General features: G+C 41.2%; 1 protein-coding gene across 5 annotated transcripts; it reads right to left on the bottom strand.

The window, feature by feature from the left end:
• Nucleotides 1–1,322: 1,322 nt before the first annotated feature.
• kiaa0753 (KIAA0753 ortholog) lies at nt 1,323–22,637 on the bottom strand. 5 transcript variants are annotated; one of them, XM_069161430.1, is made up of 18 exons: nt 22,181–22,637; nt 21,396–21,689; nt 21,022–21,283; nt 20,818–20,927; nt 20,658–20,720; nt 20,156–20,377; nt 19,286–19,463; nt 15,358–15,551; nt 15,049–15,170; nt 14,121–14,273; nt 13,462–13,551; nt 11,030–11,117; nt 10,763–10,834; nt 10,483–10,653; nt 10,198–10,279; nt 9,880–10,000; nt 4,534–4,773; nt 1,323–2,072 (listed from the first exon to the last, which is right to left on the bottom strand). In XM_069161430.1, exons 1-18 carry the CDS (start codon nt 22,400–22,402, stop codon nt 1,919–1,921), a joined length of 2,838 nt encoding a protein of 945 aa, XP_069017531.1. In that variant the 5' UTR covers nt 22,403–22,637; the 3' UTR covers nt 1,323–1,918. The 5 variants fall into 5 exon arrangements, with proteins under 5 accessions (XP_069017531.1, XP_069017533.1, XP_069017534.1 ...); XM_069161432.1 differs by having other exon boundaries at nt 10,763–10,831; XM_069161433.1 differs by having other exon boundaries at nt 15,367–15,551.
• Between the last annotated feature and the right edge of the window lie 156 nt (nt 22,638–22,793).

Below are 22,793 nucleotides of genomic sequence, written 5' to 3'. Positions count from 1 at the left end.
TAATAGAACTTGTTTTGCCTTTCAAAACAGAAAAAAACACACAAAGCAATCCTGACTGACTCTCTCTCTCTCTCTCTCTCTCTCTCTCTATCTATCTATCTATCTATCTAGCTAATCCTGATGACAAAAAGGCAAACGCACAACCAAACAAACAACATCAAAAACATAACCTTCTTGACATTTCAACTCCAACAGAAAACCCCAAGAGAACCGCACAAGTCTTCACATCCATCTGGTGTAAATACTGAGCTTGAAACTGACCCAAATCTCATAACATGGCCTTGATACTTGCACGAAAAAGCGCCCCCTAGCTGCATCCTGAATATATTGCAGTCATATGTGTCCTAACATTAGTTCTGATAATGAGTCAGTGCTGCCCAGTGGCATCATTTGAAAATTATAATAATGGGCAAAACATAGCTGGTTTCCCATAGTAACTAATTCTGAAAACTCAAGAGTTCTAGGTTCACCACAGTTAAGCTTACAATGATACATTATGGCATCCCATACAATGTTTTGTATTCACAAAGAAACTCATTAAATTTCACCGTTTCCTAGTTTACTGTCAACAGTCTCAGATAGACGCTAAGTGTGTTCTGCCGGCAATGAAAATATATTCTGCTTTGTCTTTCAAATGTCTGCAGGGAGAAACATTTCAGAACCATAACAGTGAAACATAAATTGATTCAACAAAAAAAAAGTTTCCAATTCGCATCAAAGCAGCCTCAATTCCTTATAACAAAGTAAAGACAGCAACTCTTCCACCATCGACTTCTATTTGTCACATCGAAAAAGGGAGACATTTCGCAGTGTGCTGGAGCCCGTTGAAGCCTGCATGTATTCCAACGCCCACGCAGACCCCAGCCTGAGAGAAAATAGGGGGCAGCTGATTCAGAGTGAGCTAATTCATTCAGTCACTGTATGTCTCCTGTCAAAGGACGGTCCCCACAGGCCAGCACAGCATCTGCATATGTCCCCTCCGCTCTGTCTGCACGGCTTTCATGTCGATCTCAAGGGACTCTGACACTTTCTCAGTCTGCCAACGACGTCGTGTTTATTTTGCATTGAGAACTGATACTTCATGATTATGCATGTTCCAGTTGGTCAGTATATAAACTAGAGGCCATATTTGCGTTGGTTTTCAGGGGATAAAATAAACAGAAAATAAGACTAGCACTGAGCAGATCATTATAAAATGGTGCGAAACTAATTTAAAATAAAAAAAATAAATAAAAGACTTTACATTCACACATATCTCTAACCTGGTCTGCAAGTTGTTTTTTTTTACAAAGATAAACACAATAAACAGTGTGAAAAAAGTGTTTTGCCGCAGTGAAAATTTTTATTTAGACATTAAAGAAAGAGGAAATCAAGTTACAATATTTGACCGGCATGATGCCCTTGGCTTCACACATTTTGGTGGAGACAGTATGCAATTAATCTATTTCCATGTTCCAACGTGAAAATAGGAAGTGTGAGTAATCATCAGGGAGATTTAAACCAAGTGCAAGGGGAGGGCAGTAATCTTATAATCCTCAGTAAATGTCATAATGGTCTCTCCAAGCTTATCTACACTAAACTAACTTTCCCTGAGGAATTCCATCACAGATAAAGATAGACCAGAAGGAGCTGCATGACTGATGCTCCCTGTGCAATTCAACAATCTCACAGCTTCATTAAAAATAAAAGTTAAATGTTGTCTCGTCAAACTTGTGCTCTTTTAACTTTTCTTTATATTGTAATAAATAGAAACATTAAAAGAAGCTTATTCCAAAATGAAACATCCCCTTGTGACGCTTACAAAGCAACGGCAAAATAATAAATAATCGAGTCCTTGGTCAAAAAGGAACCTGGTCTGCAAGTTTTTTTTACAAAGATAAACACACAATATACAAAGTTTTTAGGTGACTGCTGCGTCCTATTGGCTGAGCAAAGCTGCAGCTGAAGCAGGAGGCGACTGGATCGGCCGCAGGAACTCTGAGGTGAAGACGGCCTCGGCGTATTCCTCCACGACATCCTGAAACTCTGCTGCCACGTCGGCCAGAGCCTCCGACAGCAACTCCTCCGCCAAGCTGCGAGATGACAAGGAGCAGGGACATCAGGAAACGCAGGTACAAAGCAGGACATTTACACCCTTGTATCAGACAGAAAAGTCCCACTCTAATATGAAATAGGTTTTGCATCACAGTAAATAAAATGTAAAAAAAAAAAAAAAAAAAAATCACAATGACATTCATGTGACCACTATTGCTATTTTATGAAACTAGAAAAAATATACCCAGCGTGATTCTTAAAATACACCCAAGTAGTTTTACTTCAGGCTACGATTGCTTCGTATCCAGGTCAATTCACACACCTGTAAGTGAAGCACGTCAACAAGAAAACAGCACAACGATTGTAACAACAAGCACCGGGTCGATGTACAAAATTAACCAAGCAACGTGAACATGTTTCCAGGATTATCATTCAGTGAAAGGACAACAGTCCTGCAACTTTACGTGAGTGTCGCTTAGTAACGTCACAGCGAACGCACTCATTTGGTAGGAATACGCAACAAAACACAAATCTGTGATGTAAACAATATTTTGAAGATCCAACTTGATACAAAAATTGTAGTGCAGTGTTTCAATTCCCGTTCTTCTGTTAGCCTGCTTACATGTTCGTCCGCTTACCTATGTTTTCATATGTTGTTTTTATTGTGCAGACTTTCATAAATCAATCTAGATACAATCCGGATTTACCAAAACACAGATTTGGGCTGTCAGTCTCATCAGTCATGCCATACTCAACAGTGTGAATGCACTTGTGCACTCCGAAAAGAAACTGCAAGTAAACAAGTAAACAATTTGGAGCACAGAAACTCTCGTATTGTTTGAATTGTCAAATGAGTTTAAAGGACTGGCTGATCACAAGAACAAAGAGAAGGGAGGCTTGTGGTGGTGAGGAAGAGGAGGAGGAGGAGGAGGTTTACTTCAGTACAGTTCACTATATTTTACTTTGGCAATGTTTTGAAGGGGGAGCAAGCAGCGAGCAGGACAGACATTTCTGCTGCTTATTACTGTGCACAAACGAACAATACAGAGTGTGTATTTAGGCCTCAAGAGCCCTTCTGGTGCCTGTAGACTGACAGAAAACTCTCTGCAGGTCGTGCTCTCCGAGCGCACAAAAGGTTTTTCAAACGCACGCAACAATGTTTTGCGTCATCTCTGCTACTAAAGCTCCTTTCGAGGGGTAATGCTGGTTTGATTGCTCTCGTCAGCTGATTTGAGACTAGAAATTTAGAAAATGGCCCGACATTTACCGTTTTCTGTCTTGCCTTGAAAGGAATAAAATGAAAGAAAAATAACTCTAAAAACTGGTGAGTGAGTGCAGCAACAAGTACAATTTCACTGTTTGATGTCACACACGCGCACACACTCACTCACACGAGAGGCTGAGACGGGGACACTGACGATGACTGAAAATAGGAAACACTCTTATAAAGCCCCCGAACACTTGAAATCATTTGGCCGTCAGCGTAACAAAACTATCAAAGTATAATTATATGTTGCTGGACAACGTGAACATTTCTCAGGTCAAAACAAGAATATTTCGTTCTGAACACTCAGTACAGACAGAAACACAGTGAAAGATCGACCATTATTACTATTATTATTGGGAACGGCTATTAGGAAAGATGATTAATATGCTAAAAGCCATGCTAGCTCCTCTGAGTGACTCTTCATGTTATACTGTATATTTTACAGTCAGAATTGCACAACATAAGACTAATTTTAAGGCATGAAAAAAACCCAGCTTAAAATACTTCAAGAATGTTTTCCGTTTAGTTGTTGTTGAAATCAGTCTGTTAGCAGACAGAGTGAATGAGTGGTATCCTCCAGGTGGTAGGTCTCCATAGCAGCACCAGGCTTCTCATTACCATCTCATCACACAGAAAGGTTTCTGATCAAGTGTCAGAACAGCAGAGGGGGGCGTGCAGGCCTTTAAGAACATGTTCTCTGTCTCCAAAAACACAGTCATAATTGGCTGGCTTCTCATCACATAACCTTTTTTTTTGCCCTTCCAAATTCAGGAAAGTAACTCTGAAGAAAAATAATCTTTTAGAAGTTTTAAGATGGACGTATCAAACACACGGAGTCGGTGCGGTCACAGAGAGGTGAGGGAGTCTGCATTGCACCAACTTAAACATTCTGTTAAATGTGCAAATGTGTGCGAGGGAAAGAAGAACAGCGGTGAACGCTGCAGATCCACCGTGCGAACCGTAAACTCTGCGTGGTCCTCTCAGGGCGAGCAGCACTTCCGGCTGCACGCCGTTTCAATCAAACATGTCCAAGGACAAAGCGAAGAGCAGGAAGGACAAACCTGCTTCAGTGTGACAAAACATGAAACACTACATAAAGAGGAGGGTGGAGTGGCTGATGCAGTTGCAGCACGAGAGTCACAGTGATGTGTCTGCACTGTGCACCCGGAGAGCTCGATGTTCAAGCTTTGGTTCTTTTATTGTTACCTATCCATTGCTGCGAGTTGTTTTACCTGTCTGCTACGGCCCAGGAGTTGAAGCTGCCGACGGCCTCATGGGCCACCACACGCAGGTAGGCGTCGTAGTCTTCCCGGTAGCGCCGGATGTTTGCCAGCGTGCTGCCTGGCACCGATAGTACAGCTCCCGCGCCTCTCTCCGCGGGGCACGGGAACACGCTGATGCCTCTGGGCTGCTGCTGCTGCTCGCCTCGAGAGGCATCCTCTGTCAGGCTGTTCTCACTCAGGAAGCTGTTTCTGTGGGAACACAAGAGGATGCTCACAGGGTGAGGCCGACGGGAACACCTTTTCATTATTAGTCAAACTGTATGAGCTGGGTACGTGGCATCTGAGGGCTGGTTCTCAGGTGTTGATGTTGGCGTGCGGGACTGTGACAGACCAATAATTATTGTAGTATGATGAATTTAGGAGGGGGTGTCAGATTGCAGGCCGGCTCTCTCGGCTGCCCCTTGCTTCCAATGAGTCGGGGCTCAGCTGGGCATCGACTGGGTCTGGCTATATAATCCTCCCTGCCTGGATCTTGCAGCGGCACTCCGCTGTGCTATAAATAGGGTTGCAGCAGCTCACAAAGTGCCTCTCCATTGTGCTCCCTGAGCCTCAGCTAAACTTGTTTCAGTTTTGACTATGAGGGATGCAAACCGTGGGCGGGCCATAAATATCAAAGTGCCAGCACAGACGAATCTGCTTTCAGTCCCAAATGGGTCCATTTACTTTCAGTGCATCTGAGGACTATTTATGAAGTCACAATGGCAATGGAGACCAGCATTTTCTTTGAACAAACCACCTCTGACCACCTTCTGTAAGGGCACGATTAATCTTTCATTCTGATCGGTGAAGAGGTGGTATGAATGGAGAAATGAAACAAAATGTTACGACAGAGTGTAAGTGGTCCGATCAAATTCCCTGAGGGCTTTAAGACTACTTTTTGAGGCATCTACAATAAATATTTCAGTCAGTCTATTCATTCAGGGAACTGTGTACATTTCTGTGTGGGCAGTGAGGGAGAACTAATAACATGGTCGGCGCGCTACAAAACATCCTCCAGCCATCACACTCACTCAACGACAACGTGACCTGCACAGGATGTAAATAAACAAAACAGACATGTGGCATTAGCTGTTATCGAGAAGTTTGTCTTTTTGTTTCTCAGCATTTAACCAATCGGCATTGGCCATTAATGACATATTGTTCTGCACTGAGCTCTAAACAACAGAGACCCCAAAACGCTTGACTTCAATGTCGTCGCACTTAACCAATCTCACTGGCAGCAGATTGGTCGATCGAACCTTTATGGAAAAGTTTTCAGACTATAATCAGGATGAAAAATGAAGCAATGGAGGAGCGAAGCGAGGCTGGGAAAGATCAGTGTGGTTTAAAAACAGGAGGAGGATAAATAGTGTGGAAGAAAATGTAAAGGTTGTTGCAGTGTTCTTGTTTTCTCGTTTGATGCACTACTTAGAAATCTTTCCTATTTCAAAAAAAGCTGTATCTTGTATGATGCTGAATTGGCAGTCATCTGGAAGCAGAGAGTGGAAGCCAAAAAGTGAAATACTTGGCCTGAGAGGACAACAAAGAGGCCGGGGAGTGAGGAGGAGAGGCAGATAAAAAAATAATAAATTACTACATGAAAGGTTTACAATGTTGCCGAGCTGGCCTTTCATCTTTATATTGATTTGTTTGATCTGCTGACACAGTCGCAGTGGGTCAGTCGTATGCTAATGTCAGTCAACATTAGCTAAGAAGGGTGTGTGTGTGTACGTGTGTGTGTGTGTGTGCGTGCGTGCGGCCAATCAGGGTCTGCGTCTGGATTCCTCACCATGGATACATAAATCTTATCTGCTGCTAAAAGATGACATCTCTCACTTCATTGTCTCAGTGGTTGTTTGACAGCACTCACACAGGCGAAAGCACAAAGACAGCCGAGGTAGGGAACCGAATCTGCTGATATATCATTCAATAGGACAAAAGACAGTGTTAGGTCTGGGGATAGTCAATGGATGAATAGTGGCATAGTGAAAACAGCTCTCTATTGAGTTAGGCTCTTCTGTTGGACGTCTTGACCAAAGGGAAGCTCTGAGTGCCGGCGAACAATAAAAATGAATCCATGTTATTTCTAAATGTTTTCCAAATCACTGTAATTCTTTAGAAAATTGTATTTCCCCATCAATCGTCTGCTACCTCGGCTCTGTGCCTCTCAGCGGCTAAATCAGAAGAATCAGCAAAGTCCTAAGCAACAACAATCTTGACAGTTTCCCCTCTTAGTCATCAGTCAATACAATCAAAATGCCCCGAGTGATACGCACACTGGGGAACGTCTGCATCTTTGTCACTGTCACTGTTTTTTTTCCCCCTATGGTGGTTTTTAAATGTGTATGGGGGGACAGAAAAATTGCATGTTATCTTTTTTTCCCCCCGCATATGAAAGAGCCTGCTGGGTCTCTCTGGGCTGAAAAATGTGGGTTATAAAGGACTATGTTTGGCTGAGACAACACACATAATCAGCTTTTTGCATATTTTTGCTGTTCCAAAACCCCCAAATCAAACTGCAACACTAGACACAAGAGTCAACATTGACAGGGGATTAACGCAATCTCACACCAACACAAAAAACCTTTTTCACTGTAGGAATTGATGCAAGAGCTCTTTTTTTAACCCGTTCCTTTTTAAGCAACAAAAGCAGAACTGTGTAAATTGTTTTCCAATCTGTCTTATCCAAGTTTCATCTTTTCCAAAGCCGACTCTACTTTACGCTGTATAAAGCACAAAAGTATTAATTATGGGAACAGATATACGACAGATATAACAGATCTATAAATATGGCAGATATATAGACTAACTGCAGCTGTGAAAACCTTGAACAGGTTTATCTAAACAATATTTTCTTTAGTGTTGACAATGATGCTCCCTTATGATGTCAGTAGGCGGACTGGTCGCTCTCTGCCGTCAAAGTGAGGGGTTATCATTACATTTATATTTATATTCTTGCAACATTTGCTTTTCAGTATTGGAGCTGGGTAGTTTAGCAGTTCGCTGATGCCACTGACTTCCTCAGGCAGCTCAGAAAGCCGTCACATGTAATTTCACAGTTCCATTTATGACTACGGTGAAAATCTCTTCGTGTTGAAGAGCGACACGTTCTGACATGTCCCACCTGAAGGATACATGTCGACATCACAAACCAACAAGAGCTCAACTTACGGTTCGGCTGGTGGTCACCGTTAATGCAGCTTTTGGCACACTGTGTACGTTTTGTTTGGGTAGTGCCGGTGAAATTAGCTGCAGGATTCTGCAAGCAAAACACAGGAGGCCAACTGATCTCAGCTCAGTTCAATTTACGAAGCAACTTATTGGCCCAGGAGGGTGGCTCTATAAAACAATGTGTCCAATAAACACAATTTCTCCTTCTATCTTGCACCAAATGACTCCCTGGTTTTTTAGGGATTTTATGCTAAATTGCAGTAGGATGCACGGATCAAGACAAGTGCAAACTTTATTAACATAATGTCTCTTAGATTTCACATAAATATATGAGTGTGCCAACATGGAATAACTCTGGTTTGAAAAAGTACTATATTATCCAAGGAGTCGAGTTAGGTGACTGCTGAATGAGGTGACTAATGTGGATCAATGGTAATCCTTTTTCATATGCAAATATGTCACATTACTGCATGGAAAGTAACCTTGGAGCCACTAAATATTACGCGGGCAAGTTTGATCAGCACAACTGTCATCAGTGCGAACCAAGTTGAACTGTCAGGTTCATAGGACCATTTTAGCAAATGGTCCTACAGTCTCATTACGGTGCTGGGGATGTTGAGGAGCCTCTACTGGAAGAGAGACGTCATGACACGTGTGAGTCAGCAGACAGCAAAGCTAAGTGCTCTCCATGCTGATGAGTTCCTCCGCTCCGTCATTCATTACTGAGTCCAACAACACAAACCAACAGTCTGTCCTCGAACTATGGCTAGGAAAATTCAGATCATCCCATTAAAAACATCAACAAGCACATACAGATAAACCATGTCTTATTAAAAGGCGGACGAGTACCGAAACACAATTGGCCAGTGACATCTTTTCAGTTTTACATACCTTATTTTGTAATGTTACAAAACCATATACAGTATAAGAATATATATTAATTCCCCTTTCTCTCCTTTTACACATACATTACTCTTTATCTTGTGATAAATACTCGAGGCATGATTAGGGTTCGACACACAATCCCCTTGTGTGTTTCATATTTGACTTTAACTTTGGTCAACTTGTTAATTAATGTATGTTTTATTTAAAAATTAAATTTTAAATAATCATTTTCCTATTGATCCATGTGATCCAAAATCCCAATTACATCCACTGTGGTTCAATGTGTTCAAAGATCCAGCAGGCTGTCATTACTTTTTTAAAGGCTCATTAATTGGGACTGAAGATGAGGCAGGTATGTTTAATGACACAGGGAGTCAGGGAGTTTCAGAACAAATGAGCTGTCAGTTGTCAGGTGACTTTCTCTGTTTTTAGAAGCAGCTGTGCAGGATACCTCTGAAAGCGAATGACTCATGAAAAAAAAAAAAAAAAAAGATATAATGTGCTAATCGTCACAATTTGAATTTGTTGGCTCGTCTGTGTCAACAATGTCTAGTCCTTCTACACTCTTTTTCTCCTCTTTCCAAGTCCCTCATTAAATTAAAGCAGGAGAGCAGCTGCAGCTAATGCCCTGGGCAGCGGAGGGTCTCTGTGGAGTCTGCTGCCTGCGTCAGGAATAGACTCTGCCCTGGGTACGGTAGCCACCAAGTGGGTTTTGCGGGATGAGTAAGGCCTCCGAGTGGAAGAGCAATTATTATGGCAATGACACATCATGTGGAAAAACACTAACTATGGATCGCTGGAAAAACATTAAACCACTTCCTTTTCATAGAGTCTAGAGGCCCAATTACACCACCAGAGAATGACTTCCGACGGAGGATTTGGCTGTTGCTCTTATAGAGCTGCAACAGGAAGTCTTTATCTGCAGTTTCATTCATTACTTTTCTCATAAAAAAGTGCATTAAAAGTGACCCCAGACTTTCCAAGTAATCAAAATCTGCAATCACAATTATATCGAATTTCAAGCAATCAGCAGAATTGCGCTGGAATCATGATGACTGATAATGGAAATGAGGACCTTTCATTTCAGCTTTAAATATTGTGAAGAAAGTTGAATAGTTCAAACCTTGCTCCAGTAAATATTACATACAAATTTCAAAACCGCTGCTTCAAGACCAATAAAACGAGATGGAAAAAAAAGCAAAAGACGAGACACGGAAATGATTCGGGTGCAGAGAGAGGAGAAAGGACATAGTAACCCACCCAGTCTCGACGGGCTTCTCCAGGACAATGTCAGCAGCAGAGGTCGGTTTCAGCACTGGTCTTGTGAGCCTAATTGGCTGAGGAGAGTTTGGCCTGGAGCCCGGAGCATGGCACTGAGATCCTGGGGGGACGGTTGTGTGTGTTGTGACAGATGGGGATGAACACGGGACAGTCAGACAAACAAACAAAGAAACGAGGACAGCATACAATCTTAATGACAAGAATTCACCTACTACTATCAGTCGTAACACTGTCTCCACCTACAGGAGACACCAGGATTTTGTCCGACCGTGAGAGCAGTTAATTTAGTGTTTTTACCTGCAGCTCCTGGTCTGTCCCAGTAAAGAGGGTCTGAGTAGCTGATAGATGCAAACCGTCTCCTCACGTCCTCCTGGTCCCTCTGCACAGAAATACAGAGAAACACATTTAAGAGCCTTGTCAAACAGACTGAACAACATACTCAAGTCTGGGCCTTGCATCAGTAAGCAGCAGCGGATCAGAGCTGTCGTAACAGCTCACTATAAATAACTCGAACACTGGTGGCCTTTCAAGGGTCCCCGGTGACCTTTTTGCTGGCGGGCCTGTCTGTGGAGCAGCTCTCACCTGGATCTCCTCCATACGAAGCAGCATGCCCTCCAGCGAGGGGGCCTGCAGCCTACACTGGGCCATGCCCTCCAACTGTCTGTCTGTCTCGGCTGCCCACGCTGCCCGCGTAGTGTCCTCCAGCAGATCCTCCAGCAGAGCCTCACTCAGCTGCCGAGCGCTCTCCGCTGCCTGTGGAGGACAACAGTCACAAAAAACACACACATTATCAGCATAATTGTTCCGTTCTTGTTCAAACTTTGTTTAATAGCAACGCCGGATCTGCTGTAGTGCAGCTCACTCTCTCTGCAGCCTGCTCAGGCAGCCGACTCCTCAGTGAGGAGTTGATTCTGTTCAAGGATTCACCAATCTGCTGAATAAACACCAAAACATAAATCACTATTTACTTCCTTGTGGTAAATCTGAAGGTAAACACACAGACTGTGTTTAAAAAAAAAAAAAATTTCATCTATTTATCTATTAAGGAGTATTGACTGTCATCCTCTTTCTCAGTAAACATGTAAAAGATAATAAAGGAAGTAAAATCTCAGCAGATAAGTCTTCCTACCTGCACTTCATCCAGAGGAGGCTCGATTCTCCCTGTGTGCTCCTGCTCGGCTCTCTCAGCCCACTGAGTTGGTGAGACGACATCAGACCTGTTGACCCAGAAACACCCACAATGCAAGCTGTCACAGCAGAAGTTCTAAACTAAACTGCTTTGAGACTGCATGAAAATATGAAAGCATGATATTAATTATTGTATGGGTCAAACGTAGGTTCTCTTTGTATTCTAAGTGGGTGTCAAATTAATCAAAAAGACTTCATTTTCTGGATTAAAGTTAAAATTGATGTAAATCCAATTTTTTAATAACTATCCCTTTTGAGCCTATTACATCATTCACATTATTGAAAAGTCCTGAAGGACTAATTTTGTGGATGATAATTAATCAAAACACTTTGCTTTTTGAGGCAAATGGGATTCACACAAAACAGTGGTACAAACCAGGCTCTTGTTTTTCTAGATTGAGGTGGGGTTTTTTTTATATCCCGATTTCTTTTACTGTCAAAACCACTAAATGCTAAAACCTGCTACCTACCTGTATACATTTCTTTATGTTTTCAATTGAAGATTTTCTGAATCTACAGTTACACAGATGTTCCCTACATGCCCACTGCAGTGCTCGCAACTCATGTGGCCAAACTGGTTTGAAAAGTGTCAAATTAAGTGTTCTAAAACAGAAGATTTAACAGGGAAATCCAGTATTTGCCCTTCAACTGGGACCCCCTTCTCTTCTGAACGAAACACGTCTAAATAAAAACCTAGTATATGTCTGGACCCTATGTGAAACAGGCGGGCTTTTAATTTGAAAAGTCTCAGCGTTCAACCAACCTGAGGTGTATTTTGATCTCTCACTCACTCAGTGACAGACATTCGTTTTATAGCTCCGCCCCACTGTTGCAGTCCAGCCAAAAACGTTGTATTTATGTTATGAACCTAATTTATGAGCACCTGTTTCTTTTCAGTGTCTCAGGGAGTCTCTGCTGTGTTTCTGTCCTCTGATCTCTGTGTCTCATGAGGTGGAGCTCAACCTCTGCTGCACTGGCACATTGCAGAGCAGACACAGGTGAAGGAGAGCGAGGGGAGATCGTCCACTTAGTAATCGATCCCGTTGATAGCATCGTTCTCTCGGACAGGTTCAAGAATAGAATGCTAGAAAAAAAAAATGCTGAAATGAATCGCCAAATATCCTTGGCTATACCTGGGCAGCGCTCCCAAGTAAGTCTGTGTGTGGGAAGCACTGCATATTGTTCGAACCTACTGTTAACTTTGCGAGCTACTGGTTGGACATCCCTGTTCTATATCAAATGTTAAAAAAACGCTCTAAAATTTAAAACCTAAAAACATTACAAAATGTGTACACAGTATATAGAAATAAGAAGTGTATAGCTCTTTCTTGGCACTCCACACTGACAAAGAGACCTTCTTGCACTTTGTAATAATATGTTTGATCTTAAATGTTTTTGAATTTATTGCTTGTTGTGAAATGTAATTGTGCCAAATGAACCAGCCAGGGGTGAAAGATAGAGCTACACCAGACTAGCAGTGATGATGAAATTCCATTTAAGTTACCCAGTAACAAATTAAGCAGAAAATTATCAAGGTCTTAACTGGGGGCGTGCAGCTGTTCTTAATTAATATTGCACACGTTTCCTTCTGTGACACGTCAGACTTCCAGCTGTGAAGAGTCCTTCAGGTGAGTAAAACATGGCAGGCCTAGAAAACAGGAGCACGAACCGCCGCATTCAGTGCAGTAACTAATGCTTTATAGACCGTGTTAACTGCAACCTGTTCGCACACTGTGTTTTTATGCTACTCTTTTAAAGTTAAACTTTCCAGTGACTAATCAGGAAATGTGTGGGCATCTATAGGGACATATTGCTCTCCCTGGTTTTAAATAGATGTGCCACAATCACAAGCTGCATTATTTTCTGTTCTTTTGTGTGTAAATAATTATGTCCACATTGTAATTCCTCAATGTAACTGTTCATTTGATTGTGAGGCCCTTGCATTGAGCTGCGTGGCGGATTATCGTGTGGATTACTGCTGTGACTTTGCAGCAAGACCTATGTGGTATTACTGGCGGTGGGAAATGTTTCTTCATGCATGCATATATTATAGTAATGATTATTATGCATTATGTGCATTGTACAGTGATTAGCAGGGACCTCTGTTCTGACAATATTCTACCTCTATTGGTTTTAGATTAATTTTGTCTCAAGTCAGGAATTTTGGGCATGATTTTATTTCATCCCATCACAGCTTGGTATTTATTGTCATAGTGTCTATAGAGATTGCAATTTTAGTAAAATGGAGGGGAAAAAAACAGGGTTTTTTTGGCTGTACCGATATCCAATAATGAACACTTTATTATAACCTTCAACTTCCATCCCCTCAGATCCATTAGTTCTGATGAAGCTGTAATTGTATTAGTAGCGTACCTTAATCTCTGAATGCGTTCAACCTCTTCCTTCCTCAGGTGGTCCAGCTCTTTCAGTCTCTGCGTAGTCATCTTGTCCAACCACGCTTTCCTGAACCAAGCCAGTAATCACCATATGAAGCCAAATGCAAACACAAGCTTTTCACATAAATAACTCATAATCCCAATCTCACAAATCAGGCTGCTAGCCACTGATTAATAGGAAAGCACAACTGTAGTAATTAGGAATTGATTAAACAGAGACATATGTGGAACACTTCATCAATGAGGTGCCTATAAGCCCCAGAACAGGCCAACTATTAATCACTCAAAAAGAGAAATGGCTTCAATCTAGCAAAGAGCTGGATTAATTTATATTGGAAAGAATTAACTTTGAATTAGTATTGCCTGTGGCTCTCAGCAAGTGGGGCCTGAAATGAGAGTCAGAAATAATACAGGGAATACAGAGAAATAACTCATTAACAGTCCTTTTCCCAAGAACTCATTCTGCTATCTATTTTTTTTACTTTTTAGCCGAGACGGACGATCAAAGTGTGAAGTAGAAATAACCAAAATCACAAACTGACGAATCTGCAAAAAGATGATACTTCATTCTGAAATATATCATACATAAGACAGATTAATAGCGAGTTGAAAAGAATTGTAGGAGGTGAGCTTCACCTTAATGCTTCATTCTCAGCTTCCTTCCTCTTTTCTAGGCTTAGACCTGGCTCTGCTCCCGAACCACTGGCCACCTTCTGCTTTGGATGGCTCGCTGAGAGCTTCACTGGAGAGAAGAGACATCGAGGCTCTGGTCCCCCCCTTTGAGGGGATCTGCAGAGAGATGAATGAATGATAAATGAGTGAATGATGAACCACAGGCACAGATACATATTATTATTAAGACAAGACAGAAAAAAAAAAAGAAACCTGGAGAGCAACAGAGAAAGAGCCCTTTTTACACACTGTACCTGTAACATTGCAGAGCATTTGAGAGTTAGGTCTTCTATACATAAAATTTTTTCACAAAACAGTTAATATCCCATAAAAAAAAATGCTGAGATTTATTTTTTTTGTGCCGTATTTACCTTATATATATATATATATATTGCATCTTAATATATATATATATATATATATATATATATAGGCAATACTTCTACCAAGTTAGATTTTTGTGCTGCACTTTACCAATAACATTCTGGGCATAACAATTTGGAAAAATCTAAAGCCCTACAGTGAATACAAGTTATTCATCCAGCAGCTAATATCACCAACCATCGAACCATTTCTGATGAAGCCTGCCCACGTCCACATTCTGGCTGAAAAAGGAAAGCTCAGCTCTGACAGCTTTCTCCTGACACTGGTTACATAGATTGCCTTTTTTTTTTTCCTCTGTATTTTTTGTATTTACTTTGCAGATTCAAACTGTATATATTCACACTGGAGGCAAAGCGTTATTATTATTAGACCAGAGTTTCAGACATTACAACACCTTTGTTAGATAATGACATAAATCATCTGCTGAGCTGAGAGTTCTGATTCAAAAAATAAATAACAATAATAATTGTAATGTGTCATCAGCTACACAGAGAGGTAATAGGCTCACCGCTGTGGAGGAGGAGAGTGGGGGGAAGTAGGTATCCAGGGCACAGAGTGTTCTTTCTGAGGCAGCTGGTTCACTCGGAGCCGAGAGGAGACTGTAGGCTGCTGGAACCCTGCATCGTGCATCTGATTAATGTACCACAAAAATGACAAGTTTGTTTACATGAATCTGACCGTGTGACCTTTCGATGCTCTTTTCACTGATTTTTTTTTTTTTAACAAAACCTGAACCATACAGCTACTAATATAACATGAAGCACTTCATTGTCTGTTGTAACCTATTCTATTCAGTAAACTTTCTAATGTCCAGCACCTTCCTTACGTCAGCCTGTCTCATTTCAGACTGCCGTGCTTTTCTGCAGGTAGTGTTTGTCTGAGTTCGTCCCTGTCGCTCTCTGGGCTCCCTCTGCTGGACGAGGGTCTCCAGGCCGGCCCTCAGCACATCTCTTCTGTTGACGGGCTGGTAAGAGGACGTTTTGTGCTTCTGGGAGGCAACTCTCTGGCCTGCTGACACACATGAAAAGTGAATATTTTTTTTAAAATTTTGTTTCTATCTTCACTACAGTAACAACAAACTACATCAGAGGTGCCCAAATTCTGAAGGGCCCAAAAATTTATATTTATGATACGTGAAATTACATTTCATTAAAATGTGAAATATTTGACAGATAATTAAGAATCTAAATCTTAAACAAATTTCTGAATAATCAAAACCTACTTTAATCTGCATTATGGTAATTTAATTATTTTGCAGAAATTATGGTAAAAAACAGTCGCATTGCAAATTTTTTCTAAATTTCTCTTGTCAGTGTGTCACTGCCTCAATGTCTTTGTAGATTCTTTGTACATAAAACGTAGGCCAAAGCACTTTAATAGGGAAACCTAACAGCAACATGCAGTACACTACCGTAAAACTATTCAGTACTTTTTAGCTGCACAACATTTACAGTTCATAGTCATTCTGGTTCTGATTTTAGTGCAGTTAAAATAAGGAGGATAAGCACGAGATTGTCAGATGTCATGGTGGAACAAAACAAAGAAGTCCAAATTGGGCTGCTCTGAACTTTATTCTTTATCCCTTTTGAATAAAGTAAATCAGCTTGAAACCTGGCGGAGGAGCGCAACACCACCAATTACAGAATTAGCTTGCATTCCTGATAACCAGTTGGATATGTGGTATAGGGACTTCAGTAATGCAACAAAGTTGGTTTCTAGGGAGAGCTAGATTGCACATAAAGCTCATTGTATGTGTTTATGTCCTCTCGACCAGAGGATGCGTCTCCGCTCAATTGGAGCCAGCGGGAGTTAACTGCTCATAAGACATAAGCGGCAGGAGGCCGAGGGCCAGAGTTCTGCACTTGACTACCCGTGTTTCTGTCACATCTTCAAGGCTCCTTATAGGTTTTCAGCCCAGTTGTAGCTGTTTAAGCACAGTGGGAGGCCCACACATAACTGCACAAAAGCCCTGCGGTGATTTACAGACACACAGGAGACGAAATGATTTGTCCGTCATCAAGAGGTAAACATACACTTAATCTCTGTGCAGTTTTCAGAGCCTCAGGCAACAGCTGGGGCATAATATTGAGTAAGAAATTCTGAAGGAAAGTACTGCTATATTATATTCATGAGATACTGAATCAGAACAATGAATAATACAATTAAAAATGGACTAAAAAGTATTTATTACACACATAAATGCCTTACTTAACATAAGTATTGGCTTTTAAATGTGCTCACCTACCTCAAGGGTCAATTTTAGGCCCAATTCAGTTTTTACTACATACCGCATGCTGCTTCTTGGGTCTGGCACATAATTTTGCTTATTACTTTTATGCTGAAGACACCGAGATATATCTACCGCTTAAACTAGACACTGACTCTTTCAGTAATTAATTTCTTTAATGTTTAGTTGATGGTAAAACCTGTCCCCCTCCAAAATCACTCTCAATCTCAAAGAAAATAAAACAGAGATTCTGGTGCTGAATCCCCCTCACCTATCAGCAGTAACACTGGATAATATTTCATCCTTGTCTCGATTTCACGGCACCCGACTGTCAAAGCAATGAAATACACCCATGTGTTTTTGATTCTACTTTTGAATTATACCTGCAGATGATATCTACAGTTACAGCCAGCTTCTAAGGTCAAGCCCTTCCTTTCTTTTAAAGATCTTCGGAGGATCACTCATGCTTTTATTAATTACAGGCTCGACTTTTGTAATTCTTTATATGTTGAAAGATGTCAGGTTGTGGTTGGTTCAGAATACTGCAGCAAGGTTCCTGACTGGTCTGTGTAAGGTATGAGCACGAATCATAACAACATCTTTGAGAAATTTCAGTCTGGTTTTAGAGCATTACATAGCACAGAAACTGCCCTCCTCAAGGTAACTAATGACCTCCTTTTAGCAGCAGGCAGGGGGGAGGGTGCAGTTTTAATTCTTTTAGACCTAAGTGCAGCTTTTGACACCGTAGATCACACCATTTTTAATCGATCGCCTCAAAACCTGGGTTGGCATTAAGGACGCTGCACTGAGCTGGTTTTATTCTTACCTTTTAGAAAGAACCTACTCGAATTACTCATCTTCCACGACACACATTACCTGTGGTGTACCACAAGGTTCAATTTTAGGTCCAATTTTATTTTCTATCCACATGCTTCCACTCGGTCAAATCCTCCAACAACACAATGTATCTTTTCATTGCTATGCAGACGACACACAGATATACCTTCCGCTGAGCCCTGGTGACCCAAAGAGCCTGGATACTGTCTTAGATTGTCTCTCTGACATTAACTGTTGGATGGCACAAAACCTCCTTCAGCTCAACAACTCAAAATCAGAAGTCATATTGTTCAATTCCCCAAACAATAACACCAGTTTCATTAAGAGTCAACTTGGTCCCCTGTCTGCTTATTTAAAACCTGTTGCCAGAAACTTGGGAGTAATGTTTGACTCTCAGTTAAGCTTTGAAACACAGGTAAAAAAAAAAAAAGGTCCAGTCCTGTTTCCTTCAATTAAGAACCATCTCCAGAATCAAACCCATACTGTCACACTCTGACCTGGAAAAAGTAATTCATGAACTAATTTTCTCTCGACTCAACTACTGCAACTCCCTCCTTTCTGGCATAAACCAAAAATCGATCTCCCGCCTCCAACTAGTCCAGAATGTAGCAGCCAGGCTTTTTACTGGTTTTAACAGACGACATCACATTACTCCAGTTCTGGCCTCTCTCCACTGGCTCCCGGTTGGCTTTAGAATTGATTTTAAGATTTTGTTGATCATTTTTAAAGCCCGCCTGGGTCTGGCCCCGAGCTACATTATTGAAATGTTAGCCCCATATGAGCCAACTCGCAGCCTTAGATCCTCCGGTGGGGCCCTTCTGGTCGTTCCAAAGTCGAAGTCAAAGGGTGACCGTGCTTTTGCCATTAGGACCCCTTGACTTTGGAACGACCTACCTGAGGAGATAAGGCTTGCAGAATCATTAACTTCTTTTAAATCACTTCTTAAAACCCATTTTTATAGAATTGCTTTTAAGTGATGTCGTCCTTTGATGTCCTTTTATGCAGTTCTTTTGTTCCCCTGTTTTTGTTTGTTTATTTTATTCATTTATTTATTTGTTTGTTTTCTATTCCATTTGCTCGTTTTGGTTATTTGTTTGGTTTTGTTGTATTCATTACCTTTAAGGTATGGTCTTTTTTTTTGCCTCTTGTTTTCCTAAATGTTTACCGGTATTGACGTTATGTTTGACTATGCTTTGCTTCTCTGTAGAGCACTTTGTAAACTCTGCTTTTAAAGGTGCTATATAAATGAAGTTATTATTATTATTCACCCATCCTGGGAGCCTAACATTAGCTACCTGTTCAGTATAGAAGTCTGAAACGTCATTGGTTCTTTTTTTAGTGTTTAAATGGAGCAGGCTTGGCTTGGCTTGTCATCCATACTGGCTCTTAAGACCAACTGGGCTTTTTCAGTGGTAGCTCTGAAATTTGGGAATAGCCTCCCTCTTCAACTGGTGCTCAAATCTCAATTAAAACCTATTTAATCTCACCTGCATTTCCAGATTAAGCCCAATTTTATTTCATTTTTACAGCATTAATGACTGCTTCTGTATATCTTCAGGTGCTGTTTTAGCTCAATGGTTTTAAATTTATTCTAATTTATCATTATTATTATTTTTTTTTGCTTTATTTGATTTAATGCTAGACTTGACTAATACCCCAGAAAAAAAAAATCTATGCTTACCACGGACACCTCTTCTGGGATTTGTGGGTTTGCAAGGTCGTCGGGTAGTTAAGGTGCCGCAACCTTTGGGTGCGCTCGTAGGGGACTTGCTGCGATGAGGAGACTTCCTGCGGGGACGACATGCTTGCGCTTGCATCTTTTCGAGCATCTCTTGTTTACTGAGGGCAGAATCCAAAGTCTACGAGGAATGGAGGGATATTAAAGTCTTGGATTGTTCATTTGAAAAAAGAAAAACCTAAAAAAATCCCTCCCGATAATAAGTGTCATATCTAGACAAAAAAACATAAAATAATAGTTATTCCAAGCAAACACAAGAATATTTTTTTAACGTTTACATTTATAATAACACTCATAACATATATTCTGCACCAAGAGCTTTCATTAAGTAACTGCCCTAAAGGCTCAGTACAATGACTCAGCTTTGACCTGAGAGTGCTTACATAAATTTGAGATTAATGCTGTAACAACTGTAGACCGCTCTATACACAGTCTCATAATTATGGGGGGACAGAAAGAAATTTGAAAAGTTAATTTGTACATAAATAAACTAAAGTTTCGACAGTGAGTTTCACTTCATGAATGTTTGCTTTGAGTTTTGTCTCTACGTTAAGTAGAATAAGTGCACAGTGAGATTAAGGTCAGGCGACAGTGAAAGCATGTAAAACATTTCACTGTTTTGCTGTAAAAAGAATTTCGGTTGTTTGATCTTCCAGTATGTTTAGGATTATAATCCTGGTTTTCGGTCCTAAAGTTATGGCACAACGTATAAAGCGTCCTACATCCAGGAGCTGTCATTACATTTCAAATCCGGTGTGCTGAGGAGTAGAGTCCACACAATCAAAACACATCCAAATGTATATGGATCCTCACCTCCAGTTTCTGCAGGATGTTGAGGGCCGTCTCAGGCACAGCTGAGCCTTGATTTGCTTCCACCCTGGCTGAGCACAGAGAGAGCTGGCGAATCAGCTGGCCCAGTTCTTTGTAATGGGGGGGTAGCTTGCTTTGAGATAGATCTGAAAGCTGGTGGATAACAACCTGTAAGGCCCTGAATGCCCCTCGGTAGGCAGCTGTAAGCCTGTTTATTGCCCCGGCCTGAAAGAAGAACAGGCAGTAACTCCCTGAGTGAAACAGGTACTTCAATGGTTTTTGCTCAGCAGAAAAGACTTCACAAACCTATTTTTTTTTTAGCAAAATAAAAGTAACAAATGTGTTCGTAGATTCATTGGTGTGTTTGAATACATGACTAGCAAGTAGAGCATATATTTATTTAGGGACAGGAGGCCCAAAATGTTATTTTATTTGCCGATTTCAATGCCTTTTTCAACAATTAAATAAATGTTGTCAAAAAGAGATAAATCCTGAACTTACTAACCTTTTTGTTGTCCCACATATTCTGGCTTTGCAGTTTTTCTATATCTTCTTGTATCTCTTTTACCTATTAAACAAATGAATAGAACAGTGTTTATAGATGCAGAGCAAATGGACTCAATGACACTTTATTTATCAATTACACGTGGTAGAAATATAAATACCTGTCGTTGGAGAACATAAATGATACGTGCTGAGCGAGCTGCCTGCTTCTGTCTCCGTATCTCCAACTTATTTTGATCTTCAGGTTCCAATGGCGCCTCCATTTTCCCCCCTGAAGTTATACATTATCCATGATATATTATTTATCAGCATCCTGTGTGTGATGTGTGATCATATAACGGGGGGCAGCTGTTTTTGTGGGTTACCTCTGTTAGCTAGCTCCTCCACCTTCTGAATATAGACTTTCAGCTCATTTTGCAGCTTGTGGATCTCATGGCTTAAAGGTGCCCGTTTGCCTCCCTCCACCTGCCCGGGCCCGGGGTCCCTGGTTGGGGGTGACTGGCCAACCCGAGGCATGGGAGAAATGGGATATTTCTGGGATGTGTGCTTTTTGACTCCAGGTCGGGTCACCTCCTGTTTTGGACTGGAGGTCTTTGACTTTGTCTTGCTTGGAGTGGCTGCTAGCTCCTACGGAGAGAGGAAAAGACGAACCCTTGACTAGCACCAGTAAATTATTATAGATATATGGTCTTTATTAATAGTTTATCAATTTGAAATGATGTACCATTAATGAATTTACCTGAAGCAGCTCCGCATCACTCGTTTCAAAGAGAGAGGCCTCGTGAGAAGGTCTGGCAGAGGATCTTTTCAGTGACTCCTGGCGCCTTCGTCTTAGATCTCGCTTGGCCAGCTGAACAGCGGCCTGCAGCCTCTCTTCAGACAGCGCGGTGAAACTAATGGAGCTTCTGGTGCTGCCCACATCCTCATGCACCTCTAACAGTGGCAGCAGTCTCTCTATCACGATGGGGGCTGGCTGGCCTACACGGGTGGCGCGGTTGCCGGCACTCAAAGGGATGGCTTCATTGAACAGTAGCTGCGGCGTGTAAGATACCAATTCATCTTATCTGACATAAAAAGCCATTGTGATTCTCAGTCCGGCTTTTCACACCACTTACTTAACAAGTATTTCTATCATTAACTTAATTTGATCTTGTTTGTTTGACACAATTACCTGACTTTACTCTTATCTAAAGAAACAGACAGAAATAAATCCTGCCTACATTATGTTTCTAAACTACATTTGAACTGCATTGTGCTGTAATGAAACGTACAATATATATATATATATAGTCCATCATCCGAGATTGGTGAACAAATGAAATGTGACGTTAAATAAACACCTCTCAAAATCGTTATATTGGTGGGATCAGCTGGAGGGCTGATGCATCAAGATAACTAAACTTATAGACAATTGAGCAACTAAACTAAGGGTACAAACGTGCAATTGAACATTAGTCATGTGGACTGAAGACACAGCCGAACACAAACAGGCTTTAGACACTTTAGATGCAGGCTGTTGTTTACCTTGTTTGGGGACATCCCAGCTGTTAAACCACGGCGGTTGTTTCGGGTTGAACCTGAAGCGACCCAGTCTCTGTCTCGACTTTGCTGTCCTCGGACAATCGTGGGAGCATTCTGCAAGAACTCTGCAGTCATTGCAGCAAAAAAACAAAAACAACAACAACCGCCGAGATCTGACAAAACAGTAAACAATTCCCGGTACGTAATGTTAGAGAGGGTTAGCATTAGCAGGATAACTTCGCTTCTGTACTGAAGTTCGCAAACATCAAGTTAATCCCAAACTCATCCATTGGACCATTTCGCTTGTCGCTTATCTCCACCTCGTTCTGGTTTTACGGGTTGTTTTAAATCAACTGAGCGAACAGCTTGGATAACTAGAGGTTAATTAAAATATAACACATGGTTCACGTTTTAAATTCTGGTCGAAGCTTCTTAACAATTTGAAACGGCGCCATGACAACAACAGAAACTACGAGACGGAAGTACTTTTATTTTTATTTATTTTTTTTACAAAGTACGGATCGTCAGAGAGATCAAACGTCATCGTAACCGCATTCAAATATTTTAATCTAAATGCCACTAAATGCAAAATACACGACTACAATTAAACGGATGG

Source organism: Embiotoca jacksoni, unplaced genomic scaffold, assembly GCF_022577435.1.
Source record: "Embiotoca jacksoni isolate LCO1_2020_lvr unplaced genomic scaffold, fEmbJac1.0.p SCAF_28, whole genome shotgun sequence".
Lineage (NCBI taxonomy): Eukaryota > Metazoa > Chordata > Actinopteri > Embiotocidae > Embiotoca > Embiotoca jacksoni.
The sequence above is the reverse complement of the archived record's forward strand: the minus strand, read 5'-3'. Positions and strand labels throughout refer to the sequence as shown.

Bases quoted from the DNA above. Each gene is read 5' to 3' on its own strand.
- kiaa0753 (XM_069161430.1), bottom strand. From the start codon at position 22,402: ATGCTAACCCTCTCTAACATTACGTACCGGGAATTGTTTACTGTTTTG. The intron at 21,284-21,395 runs GTAAATTCATTA...CTCTCTCCGTAG, and splicing joins GTGATGCGGAGCTGCTTCAG to GAGCTAGCAGCCACTCCAAG. The intron at 14,274-15,048 runs GTGAGCCTATTA...ATCTCTCTGCAG, and splicing joins CACTCTCCTCCTCCACAGCG to ATCCCCTCAAAGGGGGGGAC.